The 21,107-nt window shown below is 39.8% G+C and overlaps 1 protein-coding gene and 1 long non-coding RNA gene across 2 annotated transcripts; both read left to right on the top strand.

Moving 5' to 3' along the window:
* The first annotated feature begins 816 nt into the window (after nt 1–816).
* Nucleotides 817–4,822, top strand: LOC121397734 (Fc receptor-like A). The gene is made up of 4 exons (XM_041575063.1): nt 817–982; nt 1,218–1,238; nt 2,387–2,680; nt 3,810–4,822. The coding sequence occupies exons 3-4, from the start codon at nt 2,446–2,448 to the stop codon at nt 4,277–4,279; spliced, it is 705 nt and encodes a 234-aa protein (XP_041430997.1). The 5' UTR covers nt 817–982; nt 1,218–1,238; nt 2,387–2,445; the 3' UTR covers nt 4,280–4,822.
* A 3,919-nt stretch (nt 4,823–8,741) lies between these two features.
* LOC121397733 lies at nt 8,742–13,453 on the top strand. Its single transcript, XR_005963880.1, has 4 exons — nt 8,742–8,823; nt 10,853–10,924; nt 11,196–11,221; nt 13,139–13,453. It is a non-coding gene; the product is annotated as an uncharacterized LOC121397733 (long non-coding RNA).
* Nucleotides 13,454–21,107: the final 7,654 nt, after the last annotated feature.

Raw genomic sequence — 21,107 nt, 5'->3', positions numbered from 1 at the left:
GACCTTTCTTTATACACTCTAGGACCTTTATTTATACACTCAAGGACCTTTCTTTATACACTCTAGGACCTTTCTTTATACACTCAAGGACCTTTCTTTATACACTCTAGGACCTTTCTTTATACACTCTAGGACCTTTCTTTATACATTCTAGGACCTTTCTTTTAACACTCTGGGACCTTTCTCTATACACTCTAGGACCTTTCTTTATACACTCTAGGCCCTTTCTTTAAACAATCAAGGACCTTTCTTTATACACTCTAGGACCTTTCTCTATACACTCTAAGACCTTTCTTTATACACTGTAGGACCTTTCTTTATACACTCTAGGACCTTTATTTATACACTCAAGGACCTTTCTTTATACACTCTAGGACCTTTCTTTATACACTCTGGGACCTTTCTTTATACACTCTAGGACCTTTCTTTATACACTCTAGGACCTTTCTTTATACACTCTAGGACCTTTCTTTTAACACTCTGGGACCTTTCTCTATACACTCTAGGACCTTTCTTTATACACTCTAGGCCCTTTCTTTATACAATCAAGGACCTTTCTTTATACACTCTAAGACCTTTCTTTATACACTCTAGGACCTTTCTTTATACACTCTAGGACCTTTATTTATACACTCAAGGACCTTTCTTTATACACTCTAGGACCTTTCTTTATACACTCTAGGACCTTTCTTTATACACTCTAGGACCTTTCTTATGGGTTGCTGTCCTTCGGTGACTAAACTGGAAATTATATTTAACCTTTAAATAAAAACGCACACACTTTGGTTAGAGATACATATTAATGTTGAAGCTGTCACCCTTCTGTTGATCTGTTGGTGTCAAGGATAGACCTGTAACTGCAATTTTTTTTACCAAACCACTGTTTTGATTTTAATAATAAACAGCAATTAAATAATTTTTCATTTGTTTTCAGCATTTTTTGCAAGTAATGACAACTTCACAAATTCTACCAATAAAAAAGGTAAGAATCACTCCCAGCTGGGTACCTGACAAAGGTGCGGTCTTGATCCCTCCCACTCTTGCTTGTGGTTCTGACAGTTTTTGTTCATTTTATGATAAAATTCCCATCTTAAGCAGCAGTCCTTCTAGACAGCTAGAGGTCTTTTGGATTCTAGATTTCCTATTAGTTTACTGTATAGGCTTTTGTCATTACACAGGACTGTGGTGTTTATTTATCTCTCTGTTTTGCCTTGTAGTGGTGAAAGAGGAAACTGCAGGTAAGTTATTCTCTAATGTATGTACAGTATATGAGGTTTTGCCATGGATTTCCATGTCTGATAATTACATGGTCTTCAAGATCCAAATTCTGATGTCACATGGTGCAGCCAGAAAAGAAGCCCTCAAAACTGCCACTATTGCTTCCCATTCACATGAAATGTCAAATGTGTATCAGAGTCAGCTCTTCCCACTTTTTGTTAATGTGGTTTTGAATAGAGCCTGGATCAATGTGCTAGTGGTATGTTTGAAAAAAGCAGGTAGGCTTTGTTTTGTTTTTAAAGTTGCATGTGATGAACCTAGATGTACCTCCACAGAGAGGGTCTGGATGAATTAAGCATGGTATTAGTATTAATACCGTCATCAGGGGGGCACAGGAGTGACTGTTGTCCTGGGTTCTAAGGGTTCATGCTGCTGAAGAAGCTTTAGAAAATAATAAAGAAAACCGCTCCAGAAAAGAACAAAGAAGACCGCAGCGGAAATGATGAAGAAGCCATGATGGGAAAAAAAAGAAGAACAAAGAAGCCGCAATGGAAAAGAACGAAGAAGCTGTGTTGGAAAAGAAAGAAGAAGATTGCTGAGGAGAAGAACGAAGAAGCTGTAATGAAAAAGAACGAAGAAACCGTGATGGGAAAGAACGAAGACGACCGCTCCGGAGAAGAATGAAGAAGCGGTGATGGGAAAGAACGAAGAAGCGGTGATTGAAAATAAGAACGAAGAAGCTGCAATGGAAAAGAATGAAGAAGCTGTGTTGGAAAAGAAAGAAGAAGATTGCTGAGGAGAAGAATGAAGAAGCTGCAAAGAAAAAGAACAAAGAAACCGTGTGGGAAAGAACGAAGAGGACCGCTCCGGAGAAGAATGAAGAAGCGGTGATGGAAAAGAGCGAAGAAGCGGTGATGGAAAATAAGAACGAAGAAGATGCAATGGAATGTCTTTTTGAATGTGTAGGGGGCCCAGGCCACTAATGTTTTTTAACTGGGGGGGCGGCTGGCCACCAATGTTTTTTATAACTTGTATAGGAGGGCCCTGGCTATCAGTAAGATGGGTGGGCTCTTGTCTATAGACACAAACCATTACACACATATTATGACTAAAGCATACATTACTTTTTCACATATAATTTATTTGTTTTATGCTAATTTCATTCCAGAAGTGTTTTCTGCGCCAGACATTATAGTCAGCCCAGATCCCGTTACTGAAGGTACATTGATGTCGCTGGAGTGTAAAACCCGAGTTACCCAACAGAAAACTCCTTCTTCTTCTTCAGTGAAATTGCAGTTTGCTTTCTATAGAGACAGCCGAGTAGTGCAAGACTTCTCATCAATCAGTGGCTACCAAGTCTTTCCAGTTGAAATGAATCATTCTGGGGAATATTCCTGTGAAGTGAGAACCTCTACCAACAGTAAAACTAAAATGAGCAAAATATTAGCAATTCGCATACAAGGTGAGTACTAATTACTCTTCTCTGTTACAGCACTAAACAAAGCTGTAGGTGACCCTACTTACTGTATATTAAAAATGTCAACAAACAAATCCTGATGGAGCCTTTAGCAGATCATTAATTCAGTTGAGAGATTGGTAATCGCCACATATTATGGTATGATGGGCACTGGAATGTTTTTCTTCAGTAGAAAATAACTAGTTCTACATCGGTTTAGAAGCTAATTTCCCAATATTTTTTCCCAATATTAAGAAACTCTGGTTGAGGTGTTAAAGCCAACGGAAGTTAAAAACGTAAAACATTGAAGCTTTGTTAGTCATCAGCTCGTTTTGTCGTTAGCAACCACAGAAGGTCCTTGTTTAATCCCAACAAGACTTTCAGTTTGATTGTTCCTGTCACGGCCGGCACCCAATACCAGAACTAGAGCCAAGCACCGTGGTTAGAGCTCTCTTCACCAGTATGTGTGACCACTTTTGGGCTTCGGGAAGGCCCTCCGCCTATTGGGGTGCCACCTGGACTTATGAGTGGGCAAGGCTAGAGTTCTGGCAGGCAGGTATCTAGAGTCTTTTGGGCCGAGGATCATGGTTACAGGCAAGGATGAGGCAGAGAGGATAGTCAGACAGGCTGGGTCGAGGCAGGCAGATAGCAAGGATCGTCAGGCAGGCAAGGGTCAAAACCGGGTATCAAGCAGAAGGGGTACAGGCAATAGTAGTAGTCGGGTAACAGGCACAGGTCAGGATTCAGATGGGAGCGTCGTCAGGAAACAGGCTGAGGTCAAAAACCGGATAACTAGCAGAATAAACACGGACAAACAGCACAAGGCTTCAGGCAAAACCACAGGATAAATCCTATCACGGGCAACCAGCAGTACCAATGAATGGGCTTAAATACAGTTTGAAATTCGCGCCATTGCACGCAGACGTAATTACGCCAGCGCGCCTGCGCCTTTAAATAATGCGCATGCGCGCCGCGTGCGCACTAGGACCCGGAAGCCGACGGAGAAGGAGCGCGGCGGCGTGGCGGCCGTCCACGCCGCCGCGACCCAGGTATATTTCTTACAGTTCTATACGTGATTGTTCATCTTCACTGGTTAAGGCAACGATAAATGTAATTTGGATTATTTCTCTTACAGAGCTATTCTCCATCCCAGAAATAAAACTGATCTCACACCCAGTGATCCCCGGGGCAAATCTGTCTATAACATGCAGCACAGTCAGCAAATCTGTCGCAACTCAACCTCGATTCAGATTTTACAAAGACGAGATCTTGGTGCAGAATGAGAGTTTATCCAATAATTATTATATGAACTCAGTTCAGCTGAAGGATTCTGGGAATTATTCCTGTGATGCGCGTATATATGACACAGTGAAGACAAGTAGTCAAGTCAGCGTCCAGGTACAAGGTGAGTGGGGAAGGTTCACCTTTTCTGATCATCCACTTGAAGCATCGTCTTTCAGGCCCTACCAGAATATGTGTCAGCATTTTACTTCAGATGATCTTTTTGTCTGGAATTATTCTTATTGCATGATGGTATCTGCTTGGAAGAAACAGAAGATCCCCAAAAAAATGCACAGAAACACACACAGTTTGACTGTAGCCTAATGGCCCCCACGGTTCACGGTTTTAGCAATTGTCCAGACAAACTCATGAGTTAATAGCTGTACGTTAAGTAGTTAATGTATGTGACTGAAACACGGTGCCATTTATTGCCCAACATGGTGGCATGATACTACATTTTCAAAATGTTTTTGTATAACCGATCATCTGCTACATATCTCTGTCTACCGATTAAGTCTCCATGTTGCTGTTTGATCACTGCCAGCAAATCCCAAATGGTGGTGCTGGCCACCGAATAAGGCTTGCAGTCACTTGGGGTTTGGGGCAAAATGGAGGCCACTCAAGGTGAGATTTGGGCAGGCTTGGACTGGCCATCTGTAGATTATGGCAAATGCCAGAGGGGCTACTGTATATTTGAAATGCCATGGCCTATTTTGAATCTCGGTCCAGGGTTGGATTTGGGGAGTATGTCTTCACACTTACCTAAGTAAGCCCTACTATTGGTAGTGGTGTGCAGGTTAAGAAATTCTTGACCCTCACCCAACTTTAACGCACCTGGCCTGGCCCACCGTTTCCCCTCTATTTATAGACCCGTCCCCACAGTGATGTCACATAAGGGGCGGGCGGGGTGGGGCAGATGCAAGTCAAGAAATTTAGGCTAGGTCATGGATGGGAAGAGCAGGAGAAGGAGCAGGCCCAACCTGTGAATCCTGCACGTTTCAGGCTAACCTTCACATCACTATTTTGGGGTGAAATTGTATTTACATTTGTTATATATCTGTTTTCTTGTTTTGAGCTAAGGTGATTACAACTGAGTCAAATATGGCCTTTTCCTTTTGTTAATGCTGAATACGCCATTGAGTTCCGCATGTTGGTTGCTGAGACGGGTTGGAAATTTGAGGCTTGAGAACTGCCTACTGGTGGGGAAGACCTTATTTCTTTGCTCAATTTTTTGGGGGGGGCTTTTTCAATGGCTCCACCTGAATGGGCTTCTACTGATCCCCTTATTGTGTTGGCCATTTGTAACATAAGCACTCTCCCTAAACCTATGGAGAAACCTGGAGACTGTCCAGGAATAATACACGCCTTCCTTACATACTGGACTGGTAATGTTGCCCAACCTACGTAGCACGGCTGTGGTAAGTCCCCTTCTTGTCCCTGTTTAAATATGGCTCCTGAGTTTGTAAGTAATTATGAAAGAGGAATTTGAACACTCATGGGTGTAACATTAATGGGGACAAACACTTGGAGTAAATAGAAACATCTGTTTTTGATGGGGGTGACATTTTGTTGTTGTGGGCAAAAATATTGCAGCTGAGAGAAGTATGGCCTGTAATTCTGTCCCTCTTTACAAGTTTTAAATGTTGGAAGGAAGTTGAATGTATCTTTCATTACCTGTGTATGAATTCAGCATTGTCACTTTGGCCTTGCACTAGAAAATTCAAGCTCTTACCCGGGCTGACATGCCTCTTCCATGAAACATACACTGGCCAAGATGGATTTCAGTAGACAGGCTGCCAGAAAATCTTTGATCAGCTTACACCCACCCAGACCCCGTCAATCGAAGTTCCTATCATTTCTAGGCTTCCAAGGCTTGTTTTTTCAACTCAAAGAGGATATCGCCCCTTTTCATTCTTTATACATTCTAGGACCATTCTTTATACACTCTAGGACCTTTCTTTATACACTCTAGGACCTTTCTTTATACACTCTAGTACCTTTCTTTATACACTCAAGGACCTTTCTTTATACACTCTAGGACCTTTCGCTATACACTCTAAGACCTTTCTTTATACACTCTCGGACCTTTCTTTATACACTCTAGGCCCTTTCTTTATACAATCAAGGACCTTTCTTTATACACTCTAGGACCTTTCTTTATACACTCTAGGACCTTTCTTTATACAATCAAGGACCTTTCTTTATACACTCTAGGACCTTTCTCTATACACTCTAAGACCTTTCTTTATACACTCTAGGACCTTTCTTTATACACTCTAGGACCTTTATTTATACACTCAAGGACCTTTCTTTATACACTCTAGGACCTTTCTTTATACACTCAAGGACCTTTCTTTATACACTCTAGGCCCTTTCTTTATACAATCAAGGACCTTTCTTTATACACTCTAGGACCTTTCTTTATACACTCTAGGACCTTTATTTATACACTCAAGGACCTTTCTTTATACACTCTAGGACCTTTCTTTATACACTCAAGGACCTTTCTTTATACACTCTAGGCCCTTTCTTTATACAATCAAGGACCTTTCTTTATACACTCTAGGACCTTTCTTTATACACTCTAGGACCTTTCTTTATACAATCAAGGACCTTTCTTTATACAATCAAGGACCTTTCTTTATACACTCTAGGCCCTTTCTCTATACACTCTAAGACCTTTCTTTATACACTCTAGGACCTTTCTTTATACACTCTAGGACCTTTATTTATACACTCAAGGACCTTTCTTTATACACTCTAGGACCTTTCTTTATACACTCAAGGACCTTTCTTTATACACTCTAGGACCTTTCTTTATACACTCTAGGACCTTTCTTTATACACTCTAGGACCTTTCTTTATACACTCTAGGACCTTTCTTTTAACACTCTGGGACCTTTCTCTATACACTCTAGGCCCTTTCTTTTAACACTCTGGGACCTTTCTCTATACACTCTAGGCCCTTTCTTTATACAATCAAGGACCTTTTTTTATACACTCTAAGACCTTTCTTTATACACTCTAGGACCTTTCTTTATACACTCTAGGACCTTTATTTATACACTCAAGGACCTTTCTTTATACACTCTAGGACCTTTCTTTATACACTCAAGGACCTTTCTTTATACACTCTAGGACCTTTCTTTATACACTCTAGGACCTTTCTTTATACATTCTAGGACCTTTCTTTTAACACTCTGGGACCTTTCTCTATACACTCTAGGACCTTTCTTTATACACTCTAGGCCCTTTCTTTAAACAATCAAGGACCTTTCTTTATACACTCTAGGACCTTTCTCTATACACTCTAAGACCTTTCTTTATACACTGTAGGACCTTTCTTTATACACTCTAGGACCTTTATTTATACACTCAAGGACCTTTCTTTATACACTCTAGGACCTTTCTTTATACACTCTGGGACCTTTCTTTATACACTCTAGGACCTTTCTTTATACACTCTAGGACCTTTCTTTATACACTCTAGGACCTTTCTTTTAACACTCTGGGACCTTTCTCTATACACTCTAGGACCTTTCTTTATACACTCTAGGCCCTTTCTTTATACAATCAAGGACCTTTCTTTATACACTCTAAGACCTTTCTTTATACACTCTAGGACCTTTCTTTATACACTCTAGGACCTTTATTTATACACTCAAGGACCTTTCTTTATACACTCTAGGACCTTTCTTTATACACTCTAGGACCTTTCTTTATACACTCTAGGACCTTTCTTATGGGTTGCTGTCCTTCGGTGACTAAACTGGAAATTATATTTAACCTTTAAATAAAAACGCACACACTTTGGTTAGAGATACATATTAATGTTGAAGCTGTCACCCTTCTGTTGATCTGTTGGTGTCAAGGATAGACCTGTAACTGCAATTTTTTTTACCAAACCACTGTTTTGATTTTAATAATAAACAGCAATTAAATAATTTTTCATTTGTTTTCAGCATTTTTTGCAAGTAATGACAACTTCACAAATTCTACCAATAAAAAAGGTAAGAATCACTCCCAGCTGGGTACCTGACAAAGGTGCGGTCTTGATCCCTCCCACTCTTGCTTGTGGTTCTGACAGTTTTTTTTCTTTTTGTAAAGATTTGACGCAGGAATTGCATCACTTCCAGTCCAAGGTGACGCCACTTCTGGTTTAGAGTGTCCCCGTGGTCGGGAGATTAGTGGGCCTATTGCGGATCAGATAGCGGATTAGTGTGGGAAAATTGTGGGTTGCATGTCTGGGTAGCGGGTATGGGTGAGGTACCGAATCAGAAAATAGAACCACACAGGACTGTCATCTCATTAATATGTTATTAGTGATGGGGGAATTTGCGCCATTTTGCTTCGCCGAAAAATTCGCTAATTTCGTGCGAAATTCGCGAAACGGCGAGAAATTCGAGAAATGGCGCCGGCGTCTCATTTTGACGCCGGCGGCCGTTTTTGAATTTTTTCCGCGAATTTTCACGCGCGTTTCGCAAATTTATTCGCTGGCGGCGAATCGCGCAAATTCGCCGCGAATTCGCGCCTGGCGAATAAATTCGCCCATCACTATATGTGATAGCTCTACGCCCGTAGCTGATTTACCTTGTGTCTTGACAACAGTGAAAGGCACATTCATTTTTGTTTAATATCATTTAGTTTAATATTATTATCTTTCCATGGCACTTTTGTGATCTAATTGTTAAAGTCCACAGTAATTAAAATGTGCTTATTCCTAACAGATGTGCCACAGAACAACGTACATCTAATAGTAGTTTTGGTTCTGCTCATCCTACTACTCATTGTGGTTGCCCTTCTCATAAAGTTCAAGCACAAACTATTAGCTGTGTTCCCAACCACTTGTGCATATCGGCCTCATCCAGGTAATTGAAGATAACGTCCCTGTTTTGTGTATGTGGTCCAGTATTTGTATTGTCTGCTCTGTCCCAGTGTGTGTAATGCTATATGCTGAATTTAGCAATTCCATCATTTTCCTACCATCATAAAGGAGTTGAATACAATAAGGGAAGGGAAGAAAGTGGGACTTCTTGCTGCTTTTCTACTCTTGGTTTTCAGAATCCCACATATACAGCGTCAGAGATACTTACTGACCTAGCAGTTGCAATAACACAAAGCTTTAAAAATTTACACTCACTAGTACTGCGACACTCTGTTCCATAGGCTCTGGATTCTTGGCACAGTTGCGCACCTACTGCACTATATGGGGCTTGTAATGGAAACCATGTATTGCATTAAAATAAGGTGGGCACCGATACTAGAGGGCTGAACCCAGGAAGTGAACCAGGATCCAAGAGCAAACTGCAGGACTATACTAGTTGCAACGGTATGGGTAGGGAAAGTCACCCTAAAGACCATATACAATGAGAGTTGGGATAAATATGTAATTGCTGTCTTGGATAGCAAGGTGACTTTTATAATTGCGCTTTAATAACATTTAGGTTATATTGCATTGAGTTGTGAGGTACCAAATGGAGAATTAAATTGGATTGGAGTGAGCTCAGGAAGAAAATAATTGTTGCGTTCAGTCTAGCCACTTTATTTGCCTGCCCTAAAGTAGCTTCCATGACAAGTTCCAAACTTCAGCAGATTTCAGGAAGGTATTACTACTGTTTTCCTCGCTCCTTCCCTAAGAACATTCAGATTCAGATTCCTTCCTGAGGTGCCTTGGAGTAGTTTTCAGGGGGCCATACAGTTTACAATATGGTCGACTAATTCATGACTTTTGAACCAAATTGGCTGATCAATGTCAATATGTTGAGCAAAAAATGTCCAAGTTGAAAAATCTGATCAAGTTTGTGTATCTGGTCCTTGGCAGAACAGTCTGCTGGGTGCTCCAAGGGATATGTTTTTAGTTTTCTGTTTAGCTACATTTCCAGATCTATAAATAAAGTAGTCCATTTGGTCACCTGTATGCAAACTGGGCACAAAGCATTAACTGTGTGCTGGTGCAACCCAACTGTGTCACCTTGGCCTTTATAAGGAAGATGCTTAAAGGCGACCTGTCACCCTAAGAAATAAATCCAAATCTGATTTTATGATGTTAGTCAAGCAAAATAAACTTCATGAATGAATTTTGTTCCAACAGCACCACCTGCTGGTCAGTTTCCCACCAGTCTGACCACCAAGTAGTCAAGGAAGTTGTCAGGAGAAAGAAAGAGGCTGCTCTGATGTTCTTCTGCTTAGGAAAGATTTGAGAGAGGTTTCTAATTTTATTCCTAAGCAGAAGAACATCAGAGCAGCCTCTTTCTTTCTCCTGACAACTTCCTTGACTACTTGGTGGTCAGACTGGTGAGAAACTGACCAGCAGGTGGCGCTGTTGGAACAAAATTCATTCATATTAACAGTGTGTGTATCCAATCTTGCAATAAAAAATAATAACGTGCTAATTTTAAAGGTTGACATCCTATAAGCATCGAAATGAGGCACCTGATGCCTATGCTCATGTACTGGCTACACAATTAGATGCTGAAGACGGGTGTGGGGGATGTAGGTAGTAGGCTTGGGCGAATTTGACCCGTTTTGTTTTGCCAAAAATTTGCCGCCGGCGGAATGTCACCGATGCTCATTATAGTCTATAGGCGCACAAGGCCATCAAGGCATCATTTCTGCGGCGTTCCATCCCTAGGGAGTGCATTGACATCTAAGGAGTGGAGAATGGAAAGTGAAAGTAATAGTATATAGGTGTAGAGGAGGGCCAGGGAATATATGATTGATAGCTGAGAGTTTTAAACGAGTTTCATGTTAAAATTTAAAAGGACTTTTATTATTCAGCTTTTTATGCTTAGCTGACAGGCCCCGTTTAATAAACTGTAAGATAACCTGAGTTACAGTAGAGCAGGTAATTCCAGGTTACACTTGAATCCTTGAATTCCTGTTTCCTTTCACTTACAGGACCTGCCACAGATCTGCCAGTTAAAACAGACCCTCATTACTCCTTTATTGAATTCTCCTCTATTCAGAGAGGTAAGTAGCACTGAACTGTTGCCTCTTTTTTTTCATACTCCATGACAATTGTGAATATAAAACTCTGTAAACTTGGAATCCATGTGATAGTTTTGCTTTAGAAAAAAGATCACAAATCACTAATTCACCTTAAACCATTTCTACCTTCTAGAAAGGTTATTGAGGTTATGGGGTTCTCTCAAAGGGCTCGCTCCTATCAGCCAGTTACATGGTCACTAGTTGATAAGGATTTAGTAACTCAACTAATTAAATAATTATTTCTCTCTTTCAGATCTTGTAACTCAAACCACTAACACTGTAAGTATTGGGGATAAGGCACAACATGGTGTTCCCTAAATGTTGAACGAACTGCAACACCTTTATGCCTTCGATTTTACATGATGTTATAAAGATGCTAGTGGGGAAGGTATGGGCAGGAGAGGCATCATAAAAGCCAAATATATTTGGTATCTTGGATAAGGGTTATATAATAACACTTTAATTATACATATTTTCGGTTGGAAAGTTCTGAACTCCAGTTGGGGCCTGAAGTCTACAGACCTCTGTTCCAGGATGTATTTTGGAACCCGGTCTAGCAGCAAGTGTATTTGTTGCCTTTTCCTTTTATAAATGTCCATATTTATTAGGGATGCACCGAATCCAGGATTCGGTTTGGGATTTGGCCAAGATTCGGCTGAATCCTTCTGCCTGGCCGAACCGAATCCTAATTTGCACATGCAAATTAGGGGTGGGGATGGAAATTGCTTGACTTTTGGACACAAAACAAGGAAGTAAAATGTTTTTCCCCTTCCCACCCCTAATTTGCATATGCAAATTAGGGTTCGGATTCAGTTCGGTATTTGGCTGAATCTTTCACAAAGGATTCGGGGGTTCGGCCGAATCCAAAATAGTAGTGATGGGCGAATTTGCGGCGTTTCGCTTCGCCGAAAAATTCGTGAATTTCTTGCGAAATTCGCGAAACGGCGAAAAATTTGTGAAACGGCACTGGCGTCTCGTTTTTGACGTTTTTGCGAATTTTCGCGGGCGTTTTGCGAATTTATTCGCTGGCGGCGAATCGCGCAAATTCGCCGCGAATTCGTGTCTGGCGAATAAATCCGCCCATCACTACAAAATAGTGGATTCGGTGCATCCCTAATATTTATTGTGCCAGCCAACAGTCCAACTATGCAGAGTCATAAATTATTACTTACTAAATCCTATCCTAGTAGATCTGCCCTCTGCTTCACTTTATTACTGGTAACATTTCCACATTACTCTAGATCAGTGATCCCCAACCAGTAGCTCGGGAGTAAAATGTTGCTCTCCAACCCCTTGGATGTTGCTCCCAGTGGCCTCAAAGCAGGTGATTATTTTTGATTTCCAGGCTTGGAGGCAAGTTTTAGTATAAAAACCAGGTGTACTGCCAAACAGTAGGTTGACAATCCACATAGGGGCTACCAAATGGGCAATCACAGCACTTATTTGGCACCCCAAGAACTTTTTTCACGCTTGTGTTGCTCCATAACTCCTATTTCTTCTGAATGGTGCTCACAGGTTCAAAAGGTTGGGGATCCCTGCTCTAGATTCTAAGGGGGTTATTTATTCAAGTCCAATTATTTTCTGGATGGCCCTTTTAAAGGGAAAAACCATAATTTTTTATTAGATTTATTCAACCCTGATGGTGTTAAAATTCAGAATAAAAAAGTGCTCCAACTCAGACCTGCCAAGTTCATGTAGAAGTCAATGGCAGATATCCTGTCGACATTCTGAAGATGTCATGATCTGCACTGGGGTTCATGCAAATAACCTAAAATTTCATGTGAAATCTGAAAAAGTCACAGTTTTCGGTGACAAATCCAAAAAAAATCATATGATTCAGATTTTATCTAAATTTTTTGTGAAAATGTGTTGATAAAAAGGGGGGGAAAAGTCAGTGCAGATTGTGGTTTTCAGAAAATAGTGAGAAAATTTCTGATTTTGATAAATAGCCCCTAAATGTTAAACCGAGGTGAAAAATTAAAGGGCTATTGAAAGGGCTATTTTGTAGTTGTTGAAGGCTATGGGAGATACATAATTCTGGCTGTTGGAAAGATCAAGGGTACAGGAACCAGCAACTACAAACAATTTAAGAAAGTCCCTACCCGACATGTTTTTATATTATAGTTATCATACAGAGAAAGCATATATCATTATGAGAGGTTGAAGGTACACTGCTAAATGCATTTTTTTTACCAGGACGTGACATATTCACAGGTACAAACCTGAATTCACTCTCTTCCACTAAACAAGACCCATTCAACTCTAGAAGTAGCTAAGGAACATTCCAGTCTAACTTATTCTAAGAACTGGAAAAGTAAACTGGATCATCTATATTGCTATTTTGGATTCCGGATTCACTGGTAAATGAAAGTTTGGCAGGAAAAAATTCCTTGGGTTTTTCTGTTTGTGTTTAATACCAGAACTTGCACAGTTTGGCTTCACTTATACCAACTAATTCAATGGAAGGAAGCAAAGCAGCAAGATGGAAAGTTCTTCAGGAACAAGCAAGACCAATGGCTTTGTAATTGTAGACCCTCCTGGTCTCCTTGTTGGAGCCTCTGGCTTCTCTACTAAATATCTCCTGATCCCGTCTTTTGCTCCTATAGTGACTATAACAGAACTGCCCTTGCACTTACATCACCTATTCTGGAACCTTCCTTTGTTCCAGGCTCTATGACGCACCACTGTACTTTCTCCAGCAAGTGTGCTGTCCAAAGAGACTGAGCACATGGGACCTTCTCCTTTTATGACATCTACTGGCCAGTCACTAAACTGCCAGCAGAAAACTTTCACATAGGAAGAATGAAACAGCTTCCCCTCTATAACCGAGGACCCAATCTAGCTGACTAAGTTATGACCAAGAGACCTAAAGGTTGGCCAAACCTTTACCCTCCTACAAGAGAAAGGCAGCAGATCAAGAAGGTAGGATCTGCTTCCTCATTCCCTGGATGTAATTTACTGGAAGTCCACTTGATCATCTCCAGCAAAGACAAGTTGATTGAGTACATTTATATAACTTTTAAGTGGAGAATCCAAAGTCAGCTGCCAAAATAAACTCTTGACATATGGTCTCTGTTGTATCCCTTCATTTTAAATCTCATAAAATGGAAATAGTATTGTATAAAAAAAAAAATCATCAGATTTTGATGTTTTTTATCCGAATATTTGGGATTTTTAGGATATTCAGTAACCAGTCTAGTCTATGAATGCTGCTGGCAAAGATATAAGAGCTTCTATCCACTTCTTTGAAATAGGTCTCAGTGATAGAGTTGCCACCTGTCTGGATTTCCTCTGGACAGGCCGGTATTTGGAAGGGTTGTCCGGGTGAAACCTTCCTGTCCGGATTTCTAAATTAGGAAATCCAGACAGGACATTGAAAATAATGACAATAATGCCATGTCATCAGTCCTGCCCCTGGCGTCATCAGTCCCACCCCTTATGTTACCGGCCCTGCCCACCCCCTGCTTCTAAAGTCATCTGCACATTTTCTGGCCCAAGAAAGGGTGGCAACCCATCTCAATGATAATACTATTCAGTTTTTTCATTATAATTAGATCTAGAAAAAATTCTCATAAATTGGAATGCAAATGGGAAAGAGTTGGCCCACTGGTGAAACCACGGAGGCCTATTTATTAAGGGTCGAATTTTAGTCGTTTTAGAGGTCTTTGAAACCGCAACTAAACTTGCAAACTCAAAAACCATGATTGTATTCTAACTTATTAAAAGATTCAAATATAAAGAGTATGAACAAAAAAAAAAAGCGCTGCACGATTCTCTAAATATGCAAATACATTGAAAACCTCTAAAAAATTTTGTTGACAATTGGTAGCAAAACAATCAGATAACCTAAAATTCTGATTGGATTAAAAAAAGGTCCAATAGGATCCATCGAGTTCTCTAGCAACTTTTACTAGGCAAAGTTTTGTATTAAAGGCATTGATGGTTTTTGACTTAATACATTTTGAATTTTATGAGCTTTTCGAAGTACGGAAAAGCCAAACATTTTTCAAGATTCGTGGAAAAAAATTGTAATTCATTTGTTAGTAAATGGGTCCAATAGTGTTCCATGTTATCAGCAAATCATTGTTACAGTTTCAGACCTGGGACACGAGGGGAACCAGATATATTAGATTAAATATGAAATTGGGACCAGATATATTGTTCCTCCAATTCCCCTGATCCGTTTATAGTACAGCCCAGTGAACAAAGGATTGTCTTTTTGTGAGATAAATTGAACACAGTCTATAAGACCCAGCCTGAGAAAAAAAAAATGGGGCTGGCTCCAGGAGGTTCCACTTTCCCACCAACGATGAGGGAGCCCAGCCGCAACAGATCAGGTGGGTCTCAAGGAAGGCTAGAATACTCTCCACATCTCTACTCTGGTCCCTACTGATTGTAGATGTTTTCTAAGTAATGGTAGAATATGAACATATATCACATAGGATATTTGTCAACTAATCATTTATATTCCTCAAGCTGCAAACGTATGTGAGCGACAAACCTTGTAAGGTACATTAAAGGATAACTAAACCCTAAAATTTAATATGGCTTAAAATGCCATATTTTATACAGTGAACTTATTGCACGAGGCTAAAGTTTGAGCTTGTCAATAGCAGCAATGATCCAGGACTTCAAACTTGTCACAGGGGGTCACCATCTTGGAAAGTGTCTGTGACACTCACATGCTCAGTGGGCTCTGATTGGCTGTTGAGAAGCTAAGCTTAGGGTTTGTCACTAATTATCCAGCAGAAAATGAGCTTCCCTGGCTGTAATATAAGATGATGCTACAGGTTTGCTGATTATTCAATTCTGATGCTAATTGCACTGGTTTCTGTGCTGCCATGTAGTAATTATGTGTATTAATTACTAATCAGCCTTATAATGTGACATTTCTATTCTATGTGTACTGTATATTGTGAGTGGGTCCCTAAGCTCAGTAAGTGACAGCAGCACAGAGCATGTGCAGTGAATCAGCAGAAAAGAAGATGGGGAGCTACTGGGGCATCTTTGGAGACATAGATCTTTACTGCTAAAGGGCTGTGGTTGCCTTGGGCTGGTACAGAAGCACAAAATATCATGCACAACATTTCTAGCTAATTCTTTAGTTACACTTTAGTTCTCCTTTAATTCTACTGTTTTCAGGGAGATAATCATCTGTCTGTGCCTAACATGGGGATTATTACAACTCTTGTTGGTATGCTCCTAAACCAACCCATTGTCTGCTAAATCATCCTCCTCCCTTTACTCCCCTAATGTTTTCCCAATAACTCCCACATTCAACATTCCTTCTAAATATTTACTTTTCTTTCTCTGTAAGATGTGAGGTGTGTGAGGATTAACCAAAGTTTAGCTGCATTCTTACCCTCCACCTCCTCTATGTATACCTTTCCACATCCCACTAACATTCCACCAGGCTGTATCCATAAGTTCCAGCTTCAACAATCACTTATAAAATCTAAATGCTTTAGTGAATGCTCAGTCGAGTGTAAATACACGCACACACCCCCGTGAGTGCACGCACATGCGCCATATCGCTGGAGAACTCTGCGTTTCCAATGCGGCTGGGCGACATGCCATCTCTAAAATTTTGCTGGCTCAGGACTTTGTGGCCTCGCCAGAAATCAGAGCCTGATATTGTCCATTAGCATTTTCATGCAGTGGAGAAACCCAAACATGGCTGAGATGCCTGTCATTTACTTGAATGTAATTTACTTGAATGGCCACTTACTGGCATGGTACTAGCGTTAATTGGTGGATTTTAGCCACGCAATGTGCTCCCCCACTAGTTCCTGGCCAAAATCCACCTGTCAACGCTCGTACCATGCCAGTAAATGGGCATTGATGTGGCCCGTGTACCTTGGGCTGAATCTAGGGTTGCCACCTTTTCTTGAAAAAAATACCAGCCTTCCTATATATTTATCTTTATTCACTATTAATAACATTGGGATCACTGACCTTCCTATATATTTATCTTTATTCCCTATTAATAACATTGGGATCACCTGACCTTCCCTATATATTTATCTTTATTCCCTATTATAACTTGGGTCCCCATGACCTTTCCTATATTTGATATCTTTATTCCCTATTAATAACATTGGGATCACTGACCTTCCTATATTTATCTTTATTTCCCTCCTTAATAACATTGGGTCACTGACCTTACCTATATTTTTATCTTTATTCCCTACTTAATACATTGGGATACTGACCTTCCTATATATTATCTTTATTCCCCTATTATAACATTGGGGCATCACTGACCTTCCCTATATATTTATCTTTATTCCTATGGTAATAACATGAGCATCCACTGGACCTTCCCTATATATTTATCTTATTCCCTATTAATAACATTGGGATCAACTGACCTTCCTATATATTTAGTCTTTATTCCCTATTAATAACATTGGGATCACTGACCTTCTATATATTTATCTTTATTCCCTATTAATAACATTGGGATCACTGACCTTCCTATATATTTATCTTTATTCCCTATTAATAACATTGGGATCACTGACCTTCCTATATATTTATCTTTATTCCCTATAATAACATTGGGATCACTGACCTTCCTATATATTTATCTTATTCCCTATTAATAACATTGGGATCACTGACCTTCCTATATATTTATCTTTATTCCCTATTAATAACATTGGGATCACTGACCTTCCTATATATTTATCTTTATTCCCTATTAATAACATTGGGATCACTGACCTTCCTATATATTTATCTTTATTCCCTATTAATAACATTGGGATCACTGACCTTCCTATATATTTATCTTTATTCCCTATTAATAACATTGGGATCACTGACCTTCCTATATATTTATCTTTATTCCCTATTAATAACATTGGGATCACTGACCTTCCTATATATTTATCTTTATTCCCTATTAATAACATTGGGATCACTGACCTTCCTATATATTTATCTTTATTCCCTATTAATAACATTGGGATCACTGACCTTCCTATATATTTATCTTTATTCCCTATTAATAACATTGGGATCACTGACCTTCCTATATATTTATCTTTATTCCCTATTAATAACATTGGGATCACTGACCTTCCTATATATTTATCTTTATTCCCTATTAATAACATTGGGATCACTGACCTTCCTATATATTTATCTTTATTCCCTATTAATAACATTGGGATCACTGACCTTCCTATATATTTATCTTTATTCCCTATTAATAACATTGGGATCACTGACCTTCCTATATATTTATCTTTATTCCCTATTAATAACATTGGGATCACTGACCTTCCTATAATTTATCTTTATTCCCTATTAATAACATTGGGATCACTGACCTTCCTATATATTTATCTTTATTCCCTATTAATAACATTGGGATCACTGACCCTTCCTATATATTTATCTTTATTCCCTATTAATACATTGGGATCACTGACCTTCCTATATATTTATCTTTATTCCCTATTAATAACATTGGGATCACTGACCTTCCTATATATTTATCTTTATTCCCTATTAATAACATTGGGATCACTGACCTTCCTATATATTTATCTTTATTCCCTATTAATAACATTGGGATCACTGACCTTCCTATATATTTATCTTTATTCCCTATTAATAACATTGGGATAAACCATCATTTTTACTGGCCAGGCTGGTAAAATACCGGCCAGGTGGCAACCCTAGCTGAATCCATGATTTTTGCACAACCCCAACCTTATATCTCTTTCCTTTTTAGTAAGATGGTGAAAGGATAATAACGTTTCCCCCCCATCCCACAAACAATCTTTGTAGGAAACTATTTCCATGCAAAGAAGTTACCGAATGGTGTGTTCTGCCAGCTGCAAGCTGTAACATGATAGAATCTTAAATGTCTTTTACAACAGAATGGAAAAGAGCCTCGGGGAAAACTCATGTTCATACAAGTGCTACAAGGGGTTACAGAGGGGTAGACACAACTCATTGACAGTCTATAACCCTGACTTTTTCCATTACGCCACTGCCAACTATACCAGCATCCTCTGTGCTTCCAAATAGAACTGATTGGGACTGTAGGGGATAATGGCATTTTTATTATTATTAAAAAAAATGATAATGTAGAATATGGCTAAGCAGCACCAATAAGCACTATAGATATAATCACAGTCATAGAGAAGTTGCGGGAAAGCAAGAGAATGCTGTGGGGCAGTTTAAGGCCTGCTGTGGGTTTGTAAAGGCAAATAATATGCGTGGGAAAGTATGTGCCTATTGCTGCAGGGGTTCCTAAGCTCAAAGTCTTGTCATTAAAGGGATCCTGTCATGGGAAAACATGTTTTTTTTCAAAACGCATCAGTTAGTGCTGCTCCAGCAGAATTCTGCACTGAAATCCAATTCTCAAAAGAGCAAACAGATTTTTTTATATTTAATTTTGAAATCTGACATGGGGCTACACATATTGTCAGTTTCTCAGCTGCCCCCAGTCATGTGACTTGTGTCTGCACTTTAGGAGAGAAATGCTTTCTGGGAGGCTATTTCTCCTACTTAATGTAACTGAATGTGTCTCAGTGTGACTTGACTTTTACTATTGATTGTTGTTCTTAGATCTACCAGGCAGCTGTTATCTTGTGTAAAGCTCCCCATAGACACAATTCTTCTTGCCGAACGACCGATTTTAGGGAAGCCCGACCAATCCTTTGAAATTATCGTGCGGTTAGTGGGATTCGAACGATTGTACATCTTACGATTTTTCGCCCGATCTGTCAGGAAATTGATCGGCCAGGTCAAAAAATCTTTGTTAGTCCCAATGCAATCTATCTATGTTTGCAGGGTCAGGCAGGCAGCTCCCCTTTGTTTTGCTTGCAAATTGGTCTTTTTAGTTGATGGTAAATTCGTACGATCGTACGATTGTTCTGAGAAGATCAGGATCTGATCTTTTAAAAATCTCAACATCTATGGCCAGCTTTAGGGAGCTGCTATCTGGTTACCTTCCCATTGTTCTGTTGTTAGGCTGCTGGGGGGGGGGGAAGCGGTTGATATCACTCCAACTTGCAGTGCAGCAGTAAAGAGTGACTGAAGTTTGTCAGAGCACAAGTCATATGACTGGGGCAGCTGGGAAACTGACAATATGTCTAGCTCCATGTCAGATTTCAAAATTGAATATAAAAAAATCTGTTTGCTCTTTTGAGAAATGGATTTCAATGCAGAATTCTGCTGGAGCAGCACTATTAACTGATGCGTTTTGGAAAAAAAACATGTTTTCCCATGATAGTATCCCTTTAAGTGGCAGTGTTTCTCCTGCATTCAATGCAGTGGTTACAGGAACAATGTGTGTTCAGCAGCTATATAATCCATATTAATAGGTAAAATAATTAATGTTGGGGGTCAGTGACTGACACCTGGGAGTTTTCCTGGTATCCCAGTGGGCCAGTCTGACATTGGCATGAGATAGAGAAGGGGCAGCACATGGGCATCTCCTGGCACCCCAAGCTGTGACAAGCCTGTGCAAGTAAAGAGCAGTATAGGTAGATGATAGGGAGGGGTAGAAGAGGTTTTATCTAGTTTAGCCTTTATTTACTGGTCAGTTTTTGCAATGCCCGTTTTATTCAACTGGTTTTCATAGAGTTGTGTCAGACTTTACCACCAGGGTGCAGTCGTATATGGGTTTTTTTGAGTTCAGAAGCATCTGTACAAACAAAAGATAGATTGTCTTTTTCAAAAAAACAGCAGCAGATGTTGTGTATCAGTAATGGGTATGCATAGAACACTCTTCATAAAGAACACAAAACCTGATATTGGTATTATATTTTAATAACTGGTATAAAATGCTCTCATGTCTGCTCTGTAATTATTTACTGTAACTTTATAAGCACTAAAGAAAATATGCAAAACGAGCCAAGACCCTGGAGCTGCAGCTGTTACTCCACAAAAAACCTGCCGCCAACGGATCCATCATTGCCCAGGGGCTTCAAAACAATTAGCCAGTCAAAACTGCTGGAAGAAGCAAAAGCTCTACCAGCTTCCAGGGACGTTATTAAGATATTTGGTTCCTAAATCCCCATTTGTCTATTGAAGACTTTGAGGATGATTCAATAACATACTGTAGGTGAAATGTAACGAGCCCCCAGTAACCCATAACAACCAGTTCCCCTTTAAATGATGTTTCCATAGTTTACCAGGGGCA

Source organism: Xenopus laevis, chromosome 8S (genome assembly GCF_017654675.1).
Source record: "Xenopus laevis strain J_2021 chromosome 8S, Xenopus_laevis_v10.1, whole genome shotgun sequence".
In the NCBI taxonomy this organism is placed as follows: Eukaryota; Metazoa; Chordata; class Amphibia; order Anura; family Pipidae; genus Xenopus; species Xenopus laevis.
Note: the sequence above shows the minus strand (reverse complement) of the source record. Positions and strands in the feature narration are given on the sequence as shown.